General features: G+C 42.8%; 1 protein-coding gene across 2 annotated transcripts in view; it reads left to right on the top strand.

The window, feature by feature from the left end:
• The window catches only part of dab1a (DAB adaptor protein 1a), a gene marked incomplete at both ends in the record, with an annotated part of 58,595 nt that extends 41,476 nt beyond the window's left edge, over positions 1 to 17,119 (top strand). The window contains 7 exons of one of the 2 annotated variants that reach the window (XM_080506803.1): positions 8,709 to 8,771; positions 8,888 to 8,984; positions 9,890 to 10,296; positions 10,990 to 11,185; positions 11,282 to 11,430; positions 12,858 to 12,926; positions 17,075 to 17,119. In XM_080506803.1, the coding sequence (XP_080362929.1) occupies positions 8,709 to 8,771; positions 8,888 to 8,984; positions 9,890 to 10,296; positions 10,990 to 11,185; positions 11,282 to 11,430; positions 12,858 to 12,926; positions 17,075 to 17,119 (1,026 nt within the window). Of the gene's footprint in view, positions 1 to 8,708; positions 8,772 to 8,887; positions 8,985 to 9,889; positions 10,297 to 10,989; positions 11,186 to 11,281; positions 11,431 to 12,857; positions 12,927 to 17,071 lie in introns of both variants that reach the window. The other variant, XM_080506804.1, reaches the window with a different exon arrangement.
• Positions 17,120 to 17,399: the final 280 nt, after the last annotated feature.

Consider the following 17,399-nt stretch of genomic DNA (forward strand, 5'->3'; position numbering starts at 1 on the left):
TTGCAATACTGTTACGAGATCACGCTGCCACTGGTTATAATGAAATGATGACCTTGACCACTGTCAGGTTGCACTATAACTCAGCTGCTCTTTATCTCCCTATATAGAAACTAGTTATATTGCGGCCTGATTCAATTTGCCAAAATCTTCACACTCACGATAATCAGACTACTGTCCTGTGGGGGTGTGTTTGTATGTTCATGTGAGCGTATCGTATATTAGCACCTCCTCTCATGCTGCGGTTCCAGAGTCTAGCACCTCTGTATGTATTTTTCTCCGCAGTGTTTTTTTTTTCCTTCCCGAATCTTTATCCATAAACCACTAAAACTGGACTCCTCCACCTCACTACTGGCAATCACTATCCCACTCTGAATTTCAGTGAGTTGGGAATCAGTCTCGTCGTTTTCTGGCTGCACATTATCCTCCGATGTGGTAAGAAGCTTACAGGCGCCACAGTACTTCTGTTGTGTCCTCACCCAGCCCACAACACATGCTGCTATTTGGATTGCCTTTGTGTTGGCAGGTGTCTGAACGTGAGCAAATCCAATATTTCTCTCTTGTTGTGCAACCAATTGGACAAGTCATTCATTCTGGTTTAAATAAAGCAAATTCAAGTCTTTTCTGCTTCCCAGTCAGTCAGACAGAGAAACGATGGGATAAATCACAGATTACAATTGGATCAAAAAAAAGAAGAAGAATTCACTCATGAAAGACAACTTGTGTCAAATTTTGAAAGTACCTTGATATAAATTTAGGGCAAATTCAGGTTTAGAGGGTAGAAAACCTGCGGACGCTGCGTCCACCATTGATTGAATCTTTCAAGCATGTTGTGCATCAGTCAATAATGTCACAGCAGGTCTTTTCCACCAGAAATCGACCTTCACATCATTTGGTAAATATGAGCAAACTCCTGATGCTCGTGTCAACCTCACAGGTCGGCGTGAAGGAGAAAAGTGAGTTGCGTGCTCATATGAACAGATTAAACTTTCCATTTTTGTGTGAATTTTGTTAACTTAAGAGTGGTAACAGGATTGACAACCCATGTCAACAGGAGTCTTCAGATGACGGCATTTGCATTTGTGTTTGAATACATTTGCTGTGGAAAGATTAAATGGAGAGCGTGGTGCTCACAAGTGCAAGGGAATTTGATAACACATAGTTTAAACTGTTGGTGAAGGAATTTAACAAACACATTGGAGGGTAACAGAAACAAATCTGAATTTGTTTGAAATAAGCCATATCATAGATAATCTGTCACAAAGTCAACACTGTGGGAGAAAACAACAGAAATATGGAATATAGCGGAATAGCGCCTCAGCACAGTAACTGAAGACATTTCTTCGAAAGGATGAGCCATATATCAGACACAGTCATAAACAATGCAATTGGCTCCAGCTGCTGTGAATCACATTGCTTCTAAATTAGTTTGCATAAACACCTCCCAATATTTTGCCCATTCTGGTAGACATGCTCGATATTGCATATTCATTAAGGCAAATGTGCTGAATGGGCCCTACGTGTTATTTTGCACATCTGTCGGATGTAATCCGTCAGAGCGCCCAATTAATAGATCAGCTCCCATGTGTGTTTGTGCACAAAATCAGTTCATTTTAACATGTTGTACACATTGAGACCTTAAGCCAAGCTTCTTGAATTGGCTAAGTAGCAACACATATACATGTGAAGTACATTTAATGAATTTAGCAGAGTTGTAATAAAGCTTAATCTGGTGTCATTCTAATTTAGCCTTTTTCTAACTTTAAAAATGTTTGATTCTGGAAACATTTTTGCTTATCTGGAATCACTACAATACTTGCACTGCTGTTGATGAGCAGGATATTGTTATTAATTTCAGAAAAAGTGAGCAACATTAGCAGCAGGTTTCTATTTTTATTTGTGATCGATTTGGTATCAACTTCCTTAGCACTGCATGTCCACTATCTTCTCTACAAAGAGACTGACAGCGCAGTGACATTAGATTATATCGGAGTCGTGTGTTTGCACACTGCAGCTCAGACAAAATGATCCCATCATGAAATGGGACCCGATTGTCTACAGCGGTCACTTCTGGTGTTTACTCTGTCACCTTCTTAAGCGATGGCAAATCAATAAAGCACACACACACACACACACACACACACACACACACACATGCATGCATGCACGCACGCACACACACATGCACACATGCACACATAAGGCCCTTTCAATCTACTGAGCTCTTGACCCTGTGAGACCTGAAAGAGTGTTTTGAATCAACAGAAGACCCTCGATAACACTGAGAGTCCCCATGCAGAGGTCAGTCCATTTCCTCCAGTCAAACACACCAACTCTACTAAAACACATAATTGACACACTCTAATATGATATGACAGTGTTGGTCTATACTACCATATATAGCATTGCAATACTTTTGATCTTAAATATTGATATTTCAATTGTAATTCACATGCAATAGTTGCAACATGCAACTAATACATACAATCGGTACAATATGACAATGGAGTACAGCAATACGTACAATTCTGTAGATTAAAAAGTATACTGTGGGCTAAAATGATGATAAAGTATGACAAGTCTTAGATTACAAACATTGATGAGGATGGTGGAAAAAGAACAATGACATTTGGAATAAATAGATATCAGGAATGTGGGTACAATGAAGAACGGAATGTTAAACAACATGGTTATTTTGAATAGTCACCTCGACTTACTTTGGTAAAGCAATTAAAATATTCTGTTTTCCCAACAATTAACTGCATCACTAACTGCTTTAGCTTTGTGGTCTTAATGTTAACATGTTGAAAATGAGAGGATGTGACCAACGGAGCAAAAAGTGAAATAATAAGATACATTTGTGTGCGTGCCTGCGTATGAGCGCATGTGATTGCATGTGGCAGGTCAGCGGGGTTTTTCAGTGTGTGCCAGTGTGATCAGTCACACAGCAGGGGACCAGCAAGGTGGTGTTAATTAAAGGGGGCCGCGTTAATTGTATGCAGAACACATGCGGACAGGTAATTACTGTTTCCCCGGAGATGGCTAATTGATAGGTGGCGATTGCACTGATAAAGATAAGGGGCTGGGCAAAGAGATGGCAAGCGAGAACTGACTGGCACAGCAAAAGAAAAACAGGGATGGACAGAGAGAGCAAAGGAAAGACAGGTGGACAGAGAACTGGGCTGCAGCAGATTGAAGCTTTCAAAAAAAGAGCAGTTTTGTTTTTTCTTTTTTAAATTTAAGTAAGACTCTGCATTTCACATGTGAGACATATGAACCATGAGCCAAAACCAGTATACCAGAAGGTCCGTTCCCGATCACCACTATAAACCTCCGTAAGACAACACTGAAACCTGGGCTGAAAATAAATGACCGTTATTGCTGCTGAAGTAGCATTTGCTTCAAAGCCAAACTGTGACGTTCTATTGGTTAAATAAAACATGCATGATGAAGGCGGCAGAATTTTTGTGCCATGAGAAATGACCAGCTTCTGCCAACATCGGTCTAAAGAAAAAGACTGTGGCAGGGGCATTTTTTTTTTAGATCTTTAGGCAAATTTGCAAAACCAAATCAATTTGGGATGACATTTCACTCTGATTAGCATCAGCAGGCCTCGTTATGAATTCCACGATGATGAAATGTTGTACCTGTCACAGCTTGAAGACCTCAACACGTCAAAAGTTTGTTTAAAAAAATGCTGTTCAACTACAAGTTTCCCACTTATACCTATTTGCACTAAAACAAAGTTAAGAATTTATAGGTTTTCATAGTCATTGGTTTTACACTTCATTGTTTGAACTCATCCAGGCCACTCATGATGCTTTCTCTCTTCGAGAGATGTGTGTATTCTCGAAATGCCCCCCCTGACAAAGTAATTCCAGTTCTCTTTGCCCCAGTAGAGGTAAAATATCTTAATCAATCGTTGCCATCCTAGAGAGACAGTTCAACCTGCTGTCCTGAAGGTATAGAAGTTGGCGGCCTATGTATTAATCAGCCCAACTTTGTTGTTACTTTATTGCAACACATTCATTAGTAAATCAAGAGCGGAAGCACGGTTTGTTTTCTTTAACCTGGAAGATTTTATTCTGAGTTGCACTGATCAATGGCAGCTGTCATATTTTTGTGGTGCACCCTGCGTATGACGACAATGCCGGCATTTTTTTACTTATTATTTTATCTTATTTCATTGGAGAATATTATGTCGAGAAAACAGCTAACAGAAAAATGGGCTATATTTACAGAACTGATTAGTATTGAGAATCTGTTATTGTATTCCAGCACTGGGTAATGATGGCCATACCTCATGCTTTCCCCAATACACTCAGCAATGCCGCTATGCACCAATTACTTGCTTTGCCAGCTTTTTTTACACATATCATGTTTCCAGTGCCGATGAAAGGACTTGACTGAAGGTGAAACTACTCTTGTACAGTTGGGAGAGGTGGGAGTATGACTTGTACACGGTGAACGTAAAATATATTAAAATCTACAAGTGAGACACTTTCATGTGGTTTTCTGTGGTAATGTAGAGGTTTAAAGCCTTAAAGGGTGCGGCTTTCTATCCTGTAATGTCACATACTCCCTGCCTGTGCTCTCGGGTGCGGCGTGTTAGTTAATCCAGCTGTTCTCTTTGTGCCTGCTTGCCTCTTTAACTCGCACTGCAGTTCCTCACACGAGGGAACAGGCTTTAGTGAAACACAAATGGGGTTCAAACTTCAGATCAGTGCCAGTTTAAACTAAAGGTAGGGATGATTTCTAAACCTCTTCAAATCTTCTTTGTGTGACAAAGTGTGGCAAAAAGTATCTCCCTCTATGTGTTTGTGTGCGTGCGCGTGTTTGTGTGCGTGTACCTGCAGAGCCATTTCACCTTCTTCCTCATTCACTCTTTGTCTGACTGAGTGTGTGACAAATAACTGGCATGTATGTGTGTGAGAACATTCCCATCCCACCTTCCATCTAACACTGGGGTTGTGATTGCAGAATGGACGTCCAAAATCCCCCAAACATCTTCATCACCAACAGCATCATCATAATCATGATCAGCTCCTCCAACAACAGCAAACTCAACAGCAACAGCAGGCAGTGGCAGATTTGATAGACTTAGACCTGAAGACGATGACGCAGGTAAGGTGCTAAACAGCCGTACAGCAAAGTACTTTGGTCGTTGTGGTTCAGATGAATGCAGTGCTCAAAGCTGGAGTTGTTTCCAGTATTTATTATCAGGAACATACCTTCCTTTAAGTTAGCCTTTGTTTTCTCTTGGTTGTGGTTAAAGGTTTATGTACAAGGATAAACCCACCTATATATATCTTGTGGTTTTCAAGAGGTTCTCAACATACAATAAAAGAACAGCTAATAAGTTAACATGATAGTTTTCTATAAGATGATAGAGGCATAAAACAAGAAAGAAACATTGCAAACACTTTCCAGCTAATAAAACAAAAGTAATTTCAGAGGCTAGAGTGGGCAGTTTTGTTGTTAATAACAAGAATCCTCACAAGTTTAGAAGCCAGAAGATGCTTAAATATAACAGATCTACTAATAATGGATAATTTCAGTCAGATGGGGTTACGGACATAAAGGGTTTGTGTGTCAGTTGTTTACTTAATAAACAGAAGTTTGAGATGAACAGAGTGCCTAAAATAGTTTTAATATGTAACAGACACCAGATATTGTTGCAAGCACTGAGGATATTTTAGCTGTACAAATTTTAAAATGAGAATAATTGAATTGTCTCCCCACTCGAGCTGTGCCGCACCACTTTTGTTCATCTGTTATCCTAAGTAACCCCGCAGCTTGACCCCTGTCCTTTATGAATAAAACATGCGACCCTGCTGTTTCCCTAGCAACCAGGTTCAGATGGGAGTAAAGTTGAATAGAGTAGGAGTACGCTTGTGCGTTCAAACCTGCATGTCTCCGTGTGTGTGTGTATGTGGGGGTGGGGTGGGGGGGGGGGGGGGGTAAAAAGTGGACGAGCCAGTGTGGAAGAGAGGGAAAAAACTCTCCTATTAGCTCCAAGCGGAGGTCCTTTAAGGGCGGCGGTGTGGACATAAAGGTCAGAGTGTCTGTCAAAAAGCGGCAGGGGTCAGGGGTTTAGCAGACAGTGGCGGTCATCTCGCCTGCGGACGCAGTAGTCAAGCCTCTCACGGCGCATTAATAAAGCATTCATAACACTCTGATAATCACAGCACCCTGACCTCACCACCCAACCACCAAACACAGAAGGAATATTGAGTCGAGAGAACTAAACGTGGACAGAAAGTCTATAAATGTCCGACTTCCCGCAGTGTTTGAACACTCACTGCAGCCGCTGTTTTATTCTGTTCGAACAATGTGAGCAAAGGCTCTGTGTCATTGATTCAGAGTGCACAGTGTCATAATATCAGCCAACTGCGGTGGACACCTATTTTATAATGTGAGTCAGAGGTGCAATATATTTTATGATATTTTTTTGTTAAAAACGTTATAACTTGAAAGCATCAACAGAATCCGAAAAGAAAAACCTACACCAATAATAGCATTTGAAAGCTGTCTTTGTTTTGTGTCATAGTTTTTTTAAGTTATCAGCACAATTGAATACCACTTTAAATTGAATAATGGACTGAGGAGTCTGTAACACATGGCTCCAGAGCCACATATGACTCTCCAGCCTTTCTGTAGTGAATCGTTGTAGTCTTTCACAAGATTATATGTAAATAGTTATTTAAGATTTTCTTGAATAGCAGACAATCTTTCAAATGGACTCTTATCTTACAGTGTGACAAAAGCAACTCTTTCAATAATTCATCAATGAAAATAGGCGACACGGCCCTCCATGGCATTGACACAAGCCTTTGGAAAGAGAGTTCAAAATGAAAAATGATTCAAACTTCTGTGAAAATAGAGATTTACTGGATATTCATTGTGGACAAATTCATTTACGTTTACTGCCAACAATGCAGTTTTGTTTCCCTTTATGTTCAATGTGTGGGCAAAATATTATCACAGAGCAAAGCTAACAGCTAAAAAAAAATTATGTTTTCTTCCATGATCTTTAATTTAATGACCAACAAACAATATGCACATTAGTATAAACTTTTTTTATTATATATAAAAATAAATAAAAAGCAGAAATAAATCACATCCACATATTGGTCTCTAATTCTTGTTCAATAGGACCATCCAATTAGAGATTCACCAGCATGGCACTCATTTTCAATATGAGTTTCTCAATACTGTCAAAAAGTATATTAACAGTGATACTGTACAGTTGCTAGATATTGAAGGTTTAAGTTGTCATGGTAAATGGGCAGATACACTTACCTTTATCACAATTATACAGCTCGTAATTTGGTTAGCGTATAGAGTATATTTTCAGTCATTAGAGGGTTAATGTAAAACAAGAAAATTACATTAATTTAATAGTACATTCATTTAAAAAAAAGTCATTCTGTATAATGACGCCAAAAAAGCAGGTTTCACGTTGCAGTGGGTCTTAAAATGTTACATAAAACTCAAATAGAGAGAAAACTAATTGTGGATTTAAAAGGTTGCTGTGGTTATAAAGGTATAGAAACTCCCGGCAGCATTTAGTCGCTGCTCAATTCATCAAGAACACTATCAAGTTTGGACTCTGGTGGATCTAAATAAAAACTGCAATTGTGGCTGAAGCAACCAACTTTAAACTTTTCAACCCTGAAGGTCTGATTGAGGACACTGGATGCTATAGTGACTCACAATAGCCCCTTAAGACACATATTGCAGGTTTCTTAAAGCGTACATACTGTATCTCACTGTGGTTTATGAATTTATACTAATAGAAGCATTTCCATATTAATCCAAGTGGAAGCTCCAATTTCCATGTGTCGTAATTATCCAGTGTTATCATTTGGGTTGATCTTTGATCATTTACATTCTACAGCAGCAGTAAAACACATGGCTTATTTGTTCCCTCTCTGTTTTGTAAAGAAACACTACCATACCCCATAAAAAGCTAAAACTGTACAAATTCATGCTCACAGATCAATTATCTGATAAATGTAAAAAGGACTTTGTGGTCTGCTGGTGACCCAAGAGAGCGAATAAAGGGGAAGGTATTCTAAGAATATTCATTATCTCTAAAGAAATTATCCGTATCCATGATTTATGCAAATCTCTGACCATGTATTCAAGGTTTAAATTCCTTTATGAACTAAAAATAGAGCTCCCTTCACTTGCCACTGGCCTCAAGGCATTATTAATGTGCGGAAAAGAGGGAGATACTAAAGAGGAGTATTATGGGCCAACTGTAAAAAGGAACAGAAAGAAAGAAAGCAAGCATTCAAATCAAATAGAAAGGCTCCCTTCTTTGATTCATATGGATTCCTTATGAAACGCAGCACACCTCTGCACATAGCTAGAACCATTAATGACCTGTCCAACAGAAAGACGCGGTGACAGTAATGACGTTCAGGGTGTGGCAGTCTGCTTTTTGATCAGGTGATGCGTGATAAGTCTTGGTAGGTATGTCATCATAATCATCTCATCTCATTATGCCATCTCTCCTCATCCCCTCTGTTATGTCCTCTGTGTCGCTGCCACAGTGTTCAGGTAGGTCCCGCTAACAAACAACAGCTACTCTGTGTCGCATGCAGTGTGTCGTGCATGCTGCACTGGATTTGTGAACGCTTCAGAAATCGTACAAAGTCAGCGACACGTGTGCCTGCTAATGTGTACTTTGTCTTGATTCTTAGAATATCAACCAGTTAGAGATTTTCGGAGACATGTCTACGCCTCCTGACATCACCTCTCCGTCGGTGAGTAGCTGTCACGAGCGCACCGCTCGCCATCTGCATGTTGTGAAATTATAGCAGTGAACCGTATCTGTCTTTGCATCGTTCTGCAACTTGATCTGCAATCACAACCTGCACAGACTCCCGCCTCCCCAGCCAACACCCTCGACCCCTCGCTGGGCCTGCAGCCTCCCACTGAACTGTTTGCTCCCTTCAATCCGGCGTCTGTGCCCTCAGGTAAGACCTTGTTCATTTTCTGCTTAAATACACCACCGCTACGAGTGAAGGGGAAACAAACGCAGCGGGGGGGGGGGGGAGTCGAGAACGAAGAATGAAGGGAAGCTTGGCGAGCCAGTAGAGTCAGACGTGGAGGACAGGCGAGAGGGAGAAGGAGGAGGGTGGGTGTTTGTGATAAACAGAGAGGGAGGCGGAATAGAATTCAAATGTAGATGAAGGGAGAGAGAAGAAAAGGTGGGACGGGTTGTGCGTGGAATATGAAGTGCATTATTAGCTTGCTTTCACGGATGCTGCTGATTTACCTGTGGCTGAGGCAACCGTGGCGGTCAGAGGAAAGTAATAAAACATGCTGAGATGAATGTATGCACAGAGGCCTTCGGGAACCGGTGTATACTTCTTACTTTTACTGGATCTTTTTTATTTACTCCCCTGTTCACCTCATTTTGTCTCGCCTATCCCTCTCATTCTCTGCACATATGTCAAAAGGGTAAATGTCAGCAGTCTCTCCTGAAGGTAACAACTGGAGACTAGAAACTGGGGGTTTAGCAAGTGTGTAATATAACAAGCTTCTGCTGATGAGTTTGAGTGATTTTAATGAGTGTGTGTTGAGCTCTTGCCTTTTCATAATGACTCTGCCTCATTCTGGAGGTAATTATAATAGTTCACCATGACCATTAAGAGACACCGCATTAACTGCAGGCAGAAGTAGGCCAAGACTCTCTGGTGATGCATGCGTTATTATCTGTGTGGGTTTTTGTGTAGAAGAAATGCAAAAGCATGCGCTGGGGGAATTGTAATCATTTTTCCCCCCCATATTTTCGCACTTTCTCATCTTATAAATAATGGATAGTCGGAATAATTGAGACGGCATCGCCTATCTTTTTTTTTTTTTTTTTCTCCACCAGGTTATGTGACGATGGGAGCAGTACCTACTGGACACTGGTCCCAACAGGCGTTTGCCGCCCAGACACCGCTGGCCTTCGGGGTCCAGTCTCCTCTGGGCCCAGTAGCCCAGGTGCTGCCAGGCGGCCAGCCTCTCATATGGGGCCAGGCAAACCTCTTCCCTGCCACGCAGCAGCAGTGGGCCGCCATGGCAGCCGGAGCCTTCTCCCCCACAGCCTACCTCCCCGCCCAGCCGGTGGGCACCCTGCCGGCCGCCATGTTCCAGACCCTCACGCCTGTCACGACCATGACTCCAGTCGGTGAGAGCCAATTGGGGGCCGGAGCCGGTGCTTCGGCTTCATCCCCGTCGGCATCGTCGAGTCCACAGCACGGAGAGAGGGCGAAGAAGATGGGCAAAGAGATGTTTAAGGTTAGAAACTGACATATTGATCTTTAAGAGTGATACAAAGATCAGAACTGTGGTGATCTGAGATCTGAACTGTGTTGGAAAGGGTCAATATAGAAGTGCAAATGACCACAGATGTCTACAAATATGTTTCATTTCTTAATATATTATCATATTTTACTTCAGTTCACTTTGTAATGACAAACTATAGCCTGATTTCTGCTGCAGATCCCTAATCGAGAATACCCTTTAAGTGTAGTCTTATTTGCTTTCCCCTTGCCACTCAAACTTGTTGATTAATTGATGATTAATTAATACACAACCTTGGCAGTTGTTGGGATTAATGTGTGCATGATGTTTTTTCAAATTTAATCAAGTTTAATGACAAGGATCTGCTGCCAAGAGGCTGTAGTTCTAAAACCTTTCAATCTAAACTTAACGTTGGATGTTTTTCATTCATGCGGATTTCAATTGAACGGGACCACTTTGTTCAAACCCACCAAAACCTGCTATTCAAGCTAAATTGGTTTACTGCTTAGGTTTACATCAGGGCTTGAATTGCAGCTTTGCTTGCCATATTATCAAGTTTGAACACACTATCAAAGGGAACTGAAACAACACTTATAATTGAATATTACAGAGAGGTGTCACTGTAATTTCATCGAATGGTATCGCCAACTTTGTGTGGAATTGACACAAGCGTTTCTATTTCTTCAGGATTTCCAGCTGGCGAAACCTCCGGCGATGCCGTCGAAGAAAGGTGATCAGCCCAGCTTATCGGGGACCACAGAGGCGTTCAGCTCTTACTTCAGCCGTGTGGGCACTGCCCAGGACACGGACGACTGTGACGACTTTGACATTTCACAAATGAATCTGACACCAGTCACCTCGACAACACCGTCCACCAACTCACGTGAGCACTCCGCCTTCACCTGTCTATGGAGCACGGCGAGCTGTTTCTCATATCCTCTTCCAGCTCTGCAGCTTATTTTATCATGTTTCCCCGCAGCGCCCACCCCAGCACCCCGGCAGAGCTCTCCCTCCAAGTCCTCAGCCTCTCATGTCAGTGACCCTCCTACCGACGCCACAGACCCCCCGACGGACGACTCGTTTGGCGAAGCAGAGGGCAGTCCGAGTCGCAGTGGAGAGGAGGATGCTGTAAGTGTGTGTGCGTGTGTGTGATTATGTGGTGAGCCAAGTGTGTGTGCCTTTAATAAGTCACTCTTTATGCTGTTATAACCTGCGCAGCCTGTTGAGATCTGCTGATGAATAGCCTCGGTAGCAGTGTTGGCGGGCCAGGTAATCACTCTGGCTGATTAGGAGGCCGACGCCGTTGTGTCCCACAGTGTGTGAACGTGTGATTGTATCAGTGCACGTGAGACTGCGGGTAACAAGTGTGTTTTATTGTGTGAAAATGAGCATTAGCATGCAAAATGTGTGCTTCAGTGTGTGTGTGTGTGTGTGTGCACACGCACGCGCAGTCAGCTCTGCGTTAAATTAGCTGGTGGAATTGTCAAAGACATCATTAAGCTGTTATTAATATTAGCCAAGTAGCGTCCATACATCACGACTTCAATGTCGACAGATTCATCTGCGGTGTGACAGAGGAAAGCAAAGTGCCCCACTTCTTACTCCAGGGACAATTAATATCTATTTTATCTACAGGACCTTAATCTGAAAGAGAAAACGTGGGAAAAATTAAGGCAGACGAGAAGATGAAGAGAGTTTTTACGAGAGGGAGACAAACCTCTTTTGCCCTTAATCAAAGTCTTTTATACAATCTATGACCTTCCCACAAATAGAACTTTTTTTTTGTACTTTCCCTGCAATTTTTCTTTCTGTCTTTTTTTTTTTTATGTGTGTGTTTTTTTTTCAGGCTTGCGTCTCTCCCCTCTCCCTTGCTCTGCTCTCTCCGGGCGTGAAACATTAGTTTTATGCCTCCAATCCAGCTATTATTGAGAGAGAGGGGAAAAAAAGGACTTTCACACTTCTGAAAATGTCACTGGGCCTGAATAACACACAGAAAGCTTTACACAACCCAAAGAAATGTGCATTGGTGGCGCCGCTGAGAGAGTGCGGCGAAAAGGTTACAAAGGCCGAGAGAGTGACAGGAAAGATGGAGCGACGGCAGAAAAACAGCCTCCCACTCACCGCGGGGTGAGGTGTGAAAAGCGGAAGTGTTTGAAGAAAAACGAAGCTGCGGATCAATAGAACTCCACAGAGGCTTTCATAATGGACCACTGTAAATGAGTGTGTGTTTAAATGTGAATGTGTGTGTGTTTGCAAAGATGAGGACAGACACAAAGCTGTGTGGGCCGCGGTTTCTCACTCGAGTGTGTTTCTTCTTCTTCTTCTTCTGACTATTGACTCCTTTACCCTTCTGCTTCATGTTAACTCTGTTCTTAAGAGTCTTTACTAATCCTGCAATCCTACAGTCAGATTTGTTCTTCTCTGTCTGCTCCCCCCCCCCCCCCCCCCCCCACCTTTAATTTAATTTCTCTTACTTACACCTCTTTATGAACCCTTCTTTACTTTCTTCTCTCCCCCTCCTCCTCATTTCCTTCCTTATATCCCTCCCTCTTTAGGCATGTGGTTCTGGGTCGCCCTGCCCTAGTGAGGCAGCAGAGCCCAGCCCAGACCAGGCCAGTCCGGAGGCTGGGAGCTAGATAGCAGCAGGGCAGGGTAGGTATGGATTCCCCTCCTTCCCCACTTATTCCTCTTGCTTCATCTCTCACGTCTGGCTCAACTGTCAGTGTGCTGCTGCATCTGTTTTTTGCTTTTTTATCCTTTTCATTTCCTGTCGCGGCTCATTTGTATTATTTTCCTTCACTTCTCGGGAATCTACATGTGTCAGATGGTGACGTGTGTTGAGCTGAGTTTGAATGCAGTCATTTGTATGATTGTACTTGTTTTGTGGTGTGTGGTGATTTTCATTTTGTCTGCATCCTCAGCGGTTTGGTACACATCTGTTATTTATGAGACGTTTCATGTGTGACGTCTGTGAAATAATGGGCCTCATGCAGCAAACAATATCCAAGCATTGTTTCAGTTTGGGGGGTTTTATCAGTGTTTACTTTCTTCAGACTCCAGTATGGGATTTACCAGTGTAGCCCTATTTTTGATCTCAACTTAGATGATTAAATCTTCAGTGGTTAAAAAACCAAGATAAGATAGTTTTTCAGTATGAACAAAATATGGTTGATGCACCGACAAAATGCAACCATAACACAGCTGCAAACTTTTAAATGTTGGATTGAATTTTAATTTTGAGGATTGAAAGAATTCTATTGGTCCTTTCATTTCAATTAATAATAATACATTTGCTGCTTTTTAACAACAAAAATGGTTGTGTGGAGCCGGTTTCAATGATATTTCACCTTCTTCAATGTTTTTCTCAAAATTACACTGCCTTTTACTCAATGTATTGGATCTTTATAAGTGAACTAGATCTTAGTTTAACGACTGAAGTTTTTGTACTTTAGTTGACACCTCTTTCACTGAAACAGTTTTTGCTCATAACAACCAGTTATCCGTGTAATTTACTTTTCATAGATTTAAGGAAAAATGTCGGGTGATCTTTTCGTGTATGTTGCTGCTTGAGGCCCAGTGTCTTTCAGGTTCATCACGCATGGTTGCCTTGGCCGTAGCGCTTGCTCTCATCATGTTCTGTCTTTGTGACGTGCACCTTAATCACACCCTGCTCCCTAAATAGCACTCATCTCAAAAGCAAAGTCAATAGTGTGTGACAGCCAATCAGAAACGGTGCACTTCAGTGAGCAGGGTGTCTTCTGAGATTTGTGTGCAAAATGCTGATCTTAGATGTTTGACTTAATGTAAACATGATGTATGCTGACATGCCATGCATTATATATATATATATATATATATATATATAACCTATTATACCTGCTTTATTGTGAAGGGATCAAGCTGATTAAGACAAGCAGCAGCTAAAAATGTGTTTTGAAAGTTTGAGTTTGAAAATTCGTTGTGTGACTCACATCAATATGGAGATTTGCCATCAGACATGCACACAAACACACACACCAAAGAGGAGAGCCGGTTTGATCCTTGCCTCCCTACCCAGTGTCCTCACCCACATAATTCCCGACTGTCGCTCCTTAATGATAGCTGCTGGCACTCACACAGGGAAAACTGTAATAGTTTTGTTTTCACCAGCTAATACCGGGGAGCCAAGATTAATGACTGCCCCAATATAATTGGCATTAATTAAAACCCAAGAAGCCTTCAAGTCTTTCCTCACTCCAGGGGAGGAGGAGGGGTGGCTGATCAGGCTCTCCTCCTCTGTTGGCCCACTTCCTCATGTTCAGATGGCCTGAAAGCTGCAGGGCAGCAGGTGGACGCGGGCCTTAAGTGGGAGAACGAATGGCAGAGTACAAAGTGGCAAATCTGGCTAGGAACTGGCTGTCGAGGCCAGAAGCCCCGAGTCTTCCCTCTGTAGTAGGTGGACTGCTTTGGTCACGGTCCAATGACGCTGCTCCCATATGGTGTTTACTTGCTCAATCACATCGACTTTAGACATCCTCCCAAACACACACGCACCTGTACTGCAGGACCAGTTACTCCCCAGACAAGCACACCTGCGATCGATACTGTCACCACCTGTGCCCATATTTGAGCCAAAATTATGTGTGCGTCCGCCTGAGAGTGTGTGTTGCTTGGCCACCGTTGACAGTCGTATCCCTTCTCCTCCGTCCCTCCCTCCCCCTCTCTCTCTCTCCCGCCCACTGCGTGGCTCCAGCAGACATGTGTTGAAGCGACTGAGAATATAAGTGTTTTTTCTGGAGGTGATCTCATCATGTCCAGCGAATAGTCTTGAGCCGCAGCCGTGAAATGGGCTGTTTCCACGGTTCACTGAGCAATCTCGCGTCGCCCCCGCTGCCCTCGGCCTGCCGCCCTCTCGCATGCACAGAAATGTCCGCACATGTATGACTGAGGCCAGATATTTGGTTCTTTCGGGCTGGTGTCACGCCAGCACATCACTCACTCCTCCACCGAGGCCCACCCCCTCCTCTCTTTTTCACTCTTCTCGGCCGGGGGTTGATGGAGCTGAAGCGGCCCCCGGTTGGCAGAGCTGGTTAGATGATGCAGGGTGACACTGCCGGGCTGTGGCCCGGCTGCACTGGTCGAGCAGTGTGTGCTCGCTGTCACTGCTTGTCTCTGCCTCTTTGTCACCTCTCTCAGGGCTGCTGGCGGCTACTTTCTGCTGACTGTCGGGTCTTGGCTGGCCGTGCGGTTCACAGCTCTGTGTGCCAGAGCCCACAGCATCAGCCGAAGCAACCGCTCCACTCTACAATTTACACTAAATAGAAATAAGAGACACTGCCTAAAATACAATTAGAGTTTGAATTGAAATAGGTAATATTTTAGTACTTTGTTTTTGTTTTTAATTTAGTACTTTGCTTTTGTTCCTTAACTATACTACAGTTTCATTAAAGCCCACATTTGATCATGAAACATTTGTAAAATACAACACAAATCAATTGTATCATTATAATAGATATACTAGCATTTACTAGCATCAAACATCAGCGGTAGAAATGTTGAGAGTAAACTGCAATTTTCAAGATCAAGCTGGTTATCTTCTGAATTTATTGATTCCAAGTTCATCTTGTATTAGTATAAGTAGTGTTATTACTAATTATTAAAGAAAAGCTTGAACCATCACTGACACCACAACACTGCCTCTCATGCTCCCTGTTGTTCAATCTGCAGTCTAGAGTTGACTGCAACTCTGGACTGCAGATTTGAATTGAGAAATGTCCGGCGTCGATTTCAGTACTATTAATTTTTGAAACTACTGGTGTTTAAAAAAAGACCAATATCGCTACTTCCAAGGTGTAGTTTTGATTTGTTTTGTATAAATGAAGCAGTCAGATTCGGCAGAACACAGAAAAACATGAGCAGAAGTTTATTGTTCTTGTGTCTCTTCTTTTCCCGTATCAGAATAAACTTCGCTCCTGTCTGCGCCCATGATAAGGTCATTTAAGTGTCTCGTATTTTATTTATGTAAGACAGAAAAGGGGAGACCCCAAAGTCCCCACACTCCTCTGGGCACTGAGTCGGAGACGTCTTCCAGAATACAATGGGCAAGTCTCCAATCAAGTTGTCTTCGCTGCAAATTGAGTGGCTGGCTGTAATTATGTGTATGATAATAACGGCCCGACTGTGAGTGACTGCAGCAGGCTTGGTGCTCTGACTGCTGGGTGTTCCATCATCCACTGTTGTCTTGCGGCTCAGTCGAAGAGAAATACAGACATGATGACTCATAACTGGTCTTTCAAGGCTCTGGTTTATACCTCTGATTCATAGTGGTCCTGGAGGAAGCCTCAGGTGGCAGAGGAATATGTATGAACGCACACAATGACACACTCAGACACAGTAAGTCACTGCACACATGAAAAGGGTTTCTGAAAGTGAGGGGTGATTTTTTTTTATTTCTCTGAGAACTCTGAATGGGCAAAAAGAGTGGAGGCCAGACTGGGAAGCCTCCTTTGGCGTAATGTGCTACTGCCCCCTTGTGATGATGTTAGGTATTGTGACAGGCAAACCACTGCAGATCTGGATCTTTCTTGTCAGGACTTGCAGATTGGTGATACTCGCACTTCTCCCAGTTGAGAGAGTGAATCATGAATTCAGGTTCTCCACTTTTTCTTGCAACACCCTGATGATCTACAAAGGGCAGACGTTACAGGTACAGTAAGGAGTCTTGGAAGAAGGGAAAATAGAAAATGTTTGATTTTTTTTCTCTTTCTCTTGCTCTCTCTCTCTCTGACAGAAGGGAAAGGACCCTCTGTACGCCCAGATCAACAAAGGGAAGAAATAAAGGGACTCACAAGAAGACAGACTTGACCAGCAAAGAGAGAACAGGAGGAGGACCCTTAACCTCTGTGTATGTGAGTGCGTGTGCGAGTATGTATGGCACGTCCCCACCTGGCCAAGCCCTTCCTGCTCTCCTCTTCCTGCTAACAACCTCCCAGGAGGAGCAACCACATTCTCACTGTCTCCCTCCTCCTCTTCCTCCTCCTCTCTGAAGTCCCTCTTCTTCCTGAGGAGGGAGCCCTCTCAGTCATTCACTTCAGGAAGGAGGGATATCAATCACTGAG

Source organism: Blennius ocellaris (assembly GCF_963422515.1).
Source record: "Blennius ocellaris genome assembly, chromosome: 12".
In the NCBI taxonomy this organism is placed as follows: domain Eukaryota; kingdom Metazoa; phylum Chordata; class Actinopteri; order Blenniiformes; family Blenniidae; genus Blennius; species Blennius ocellaris.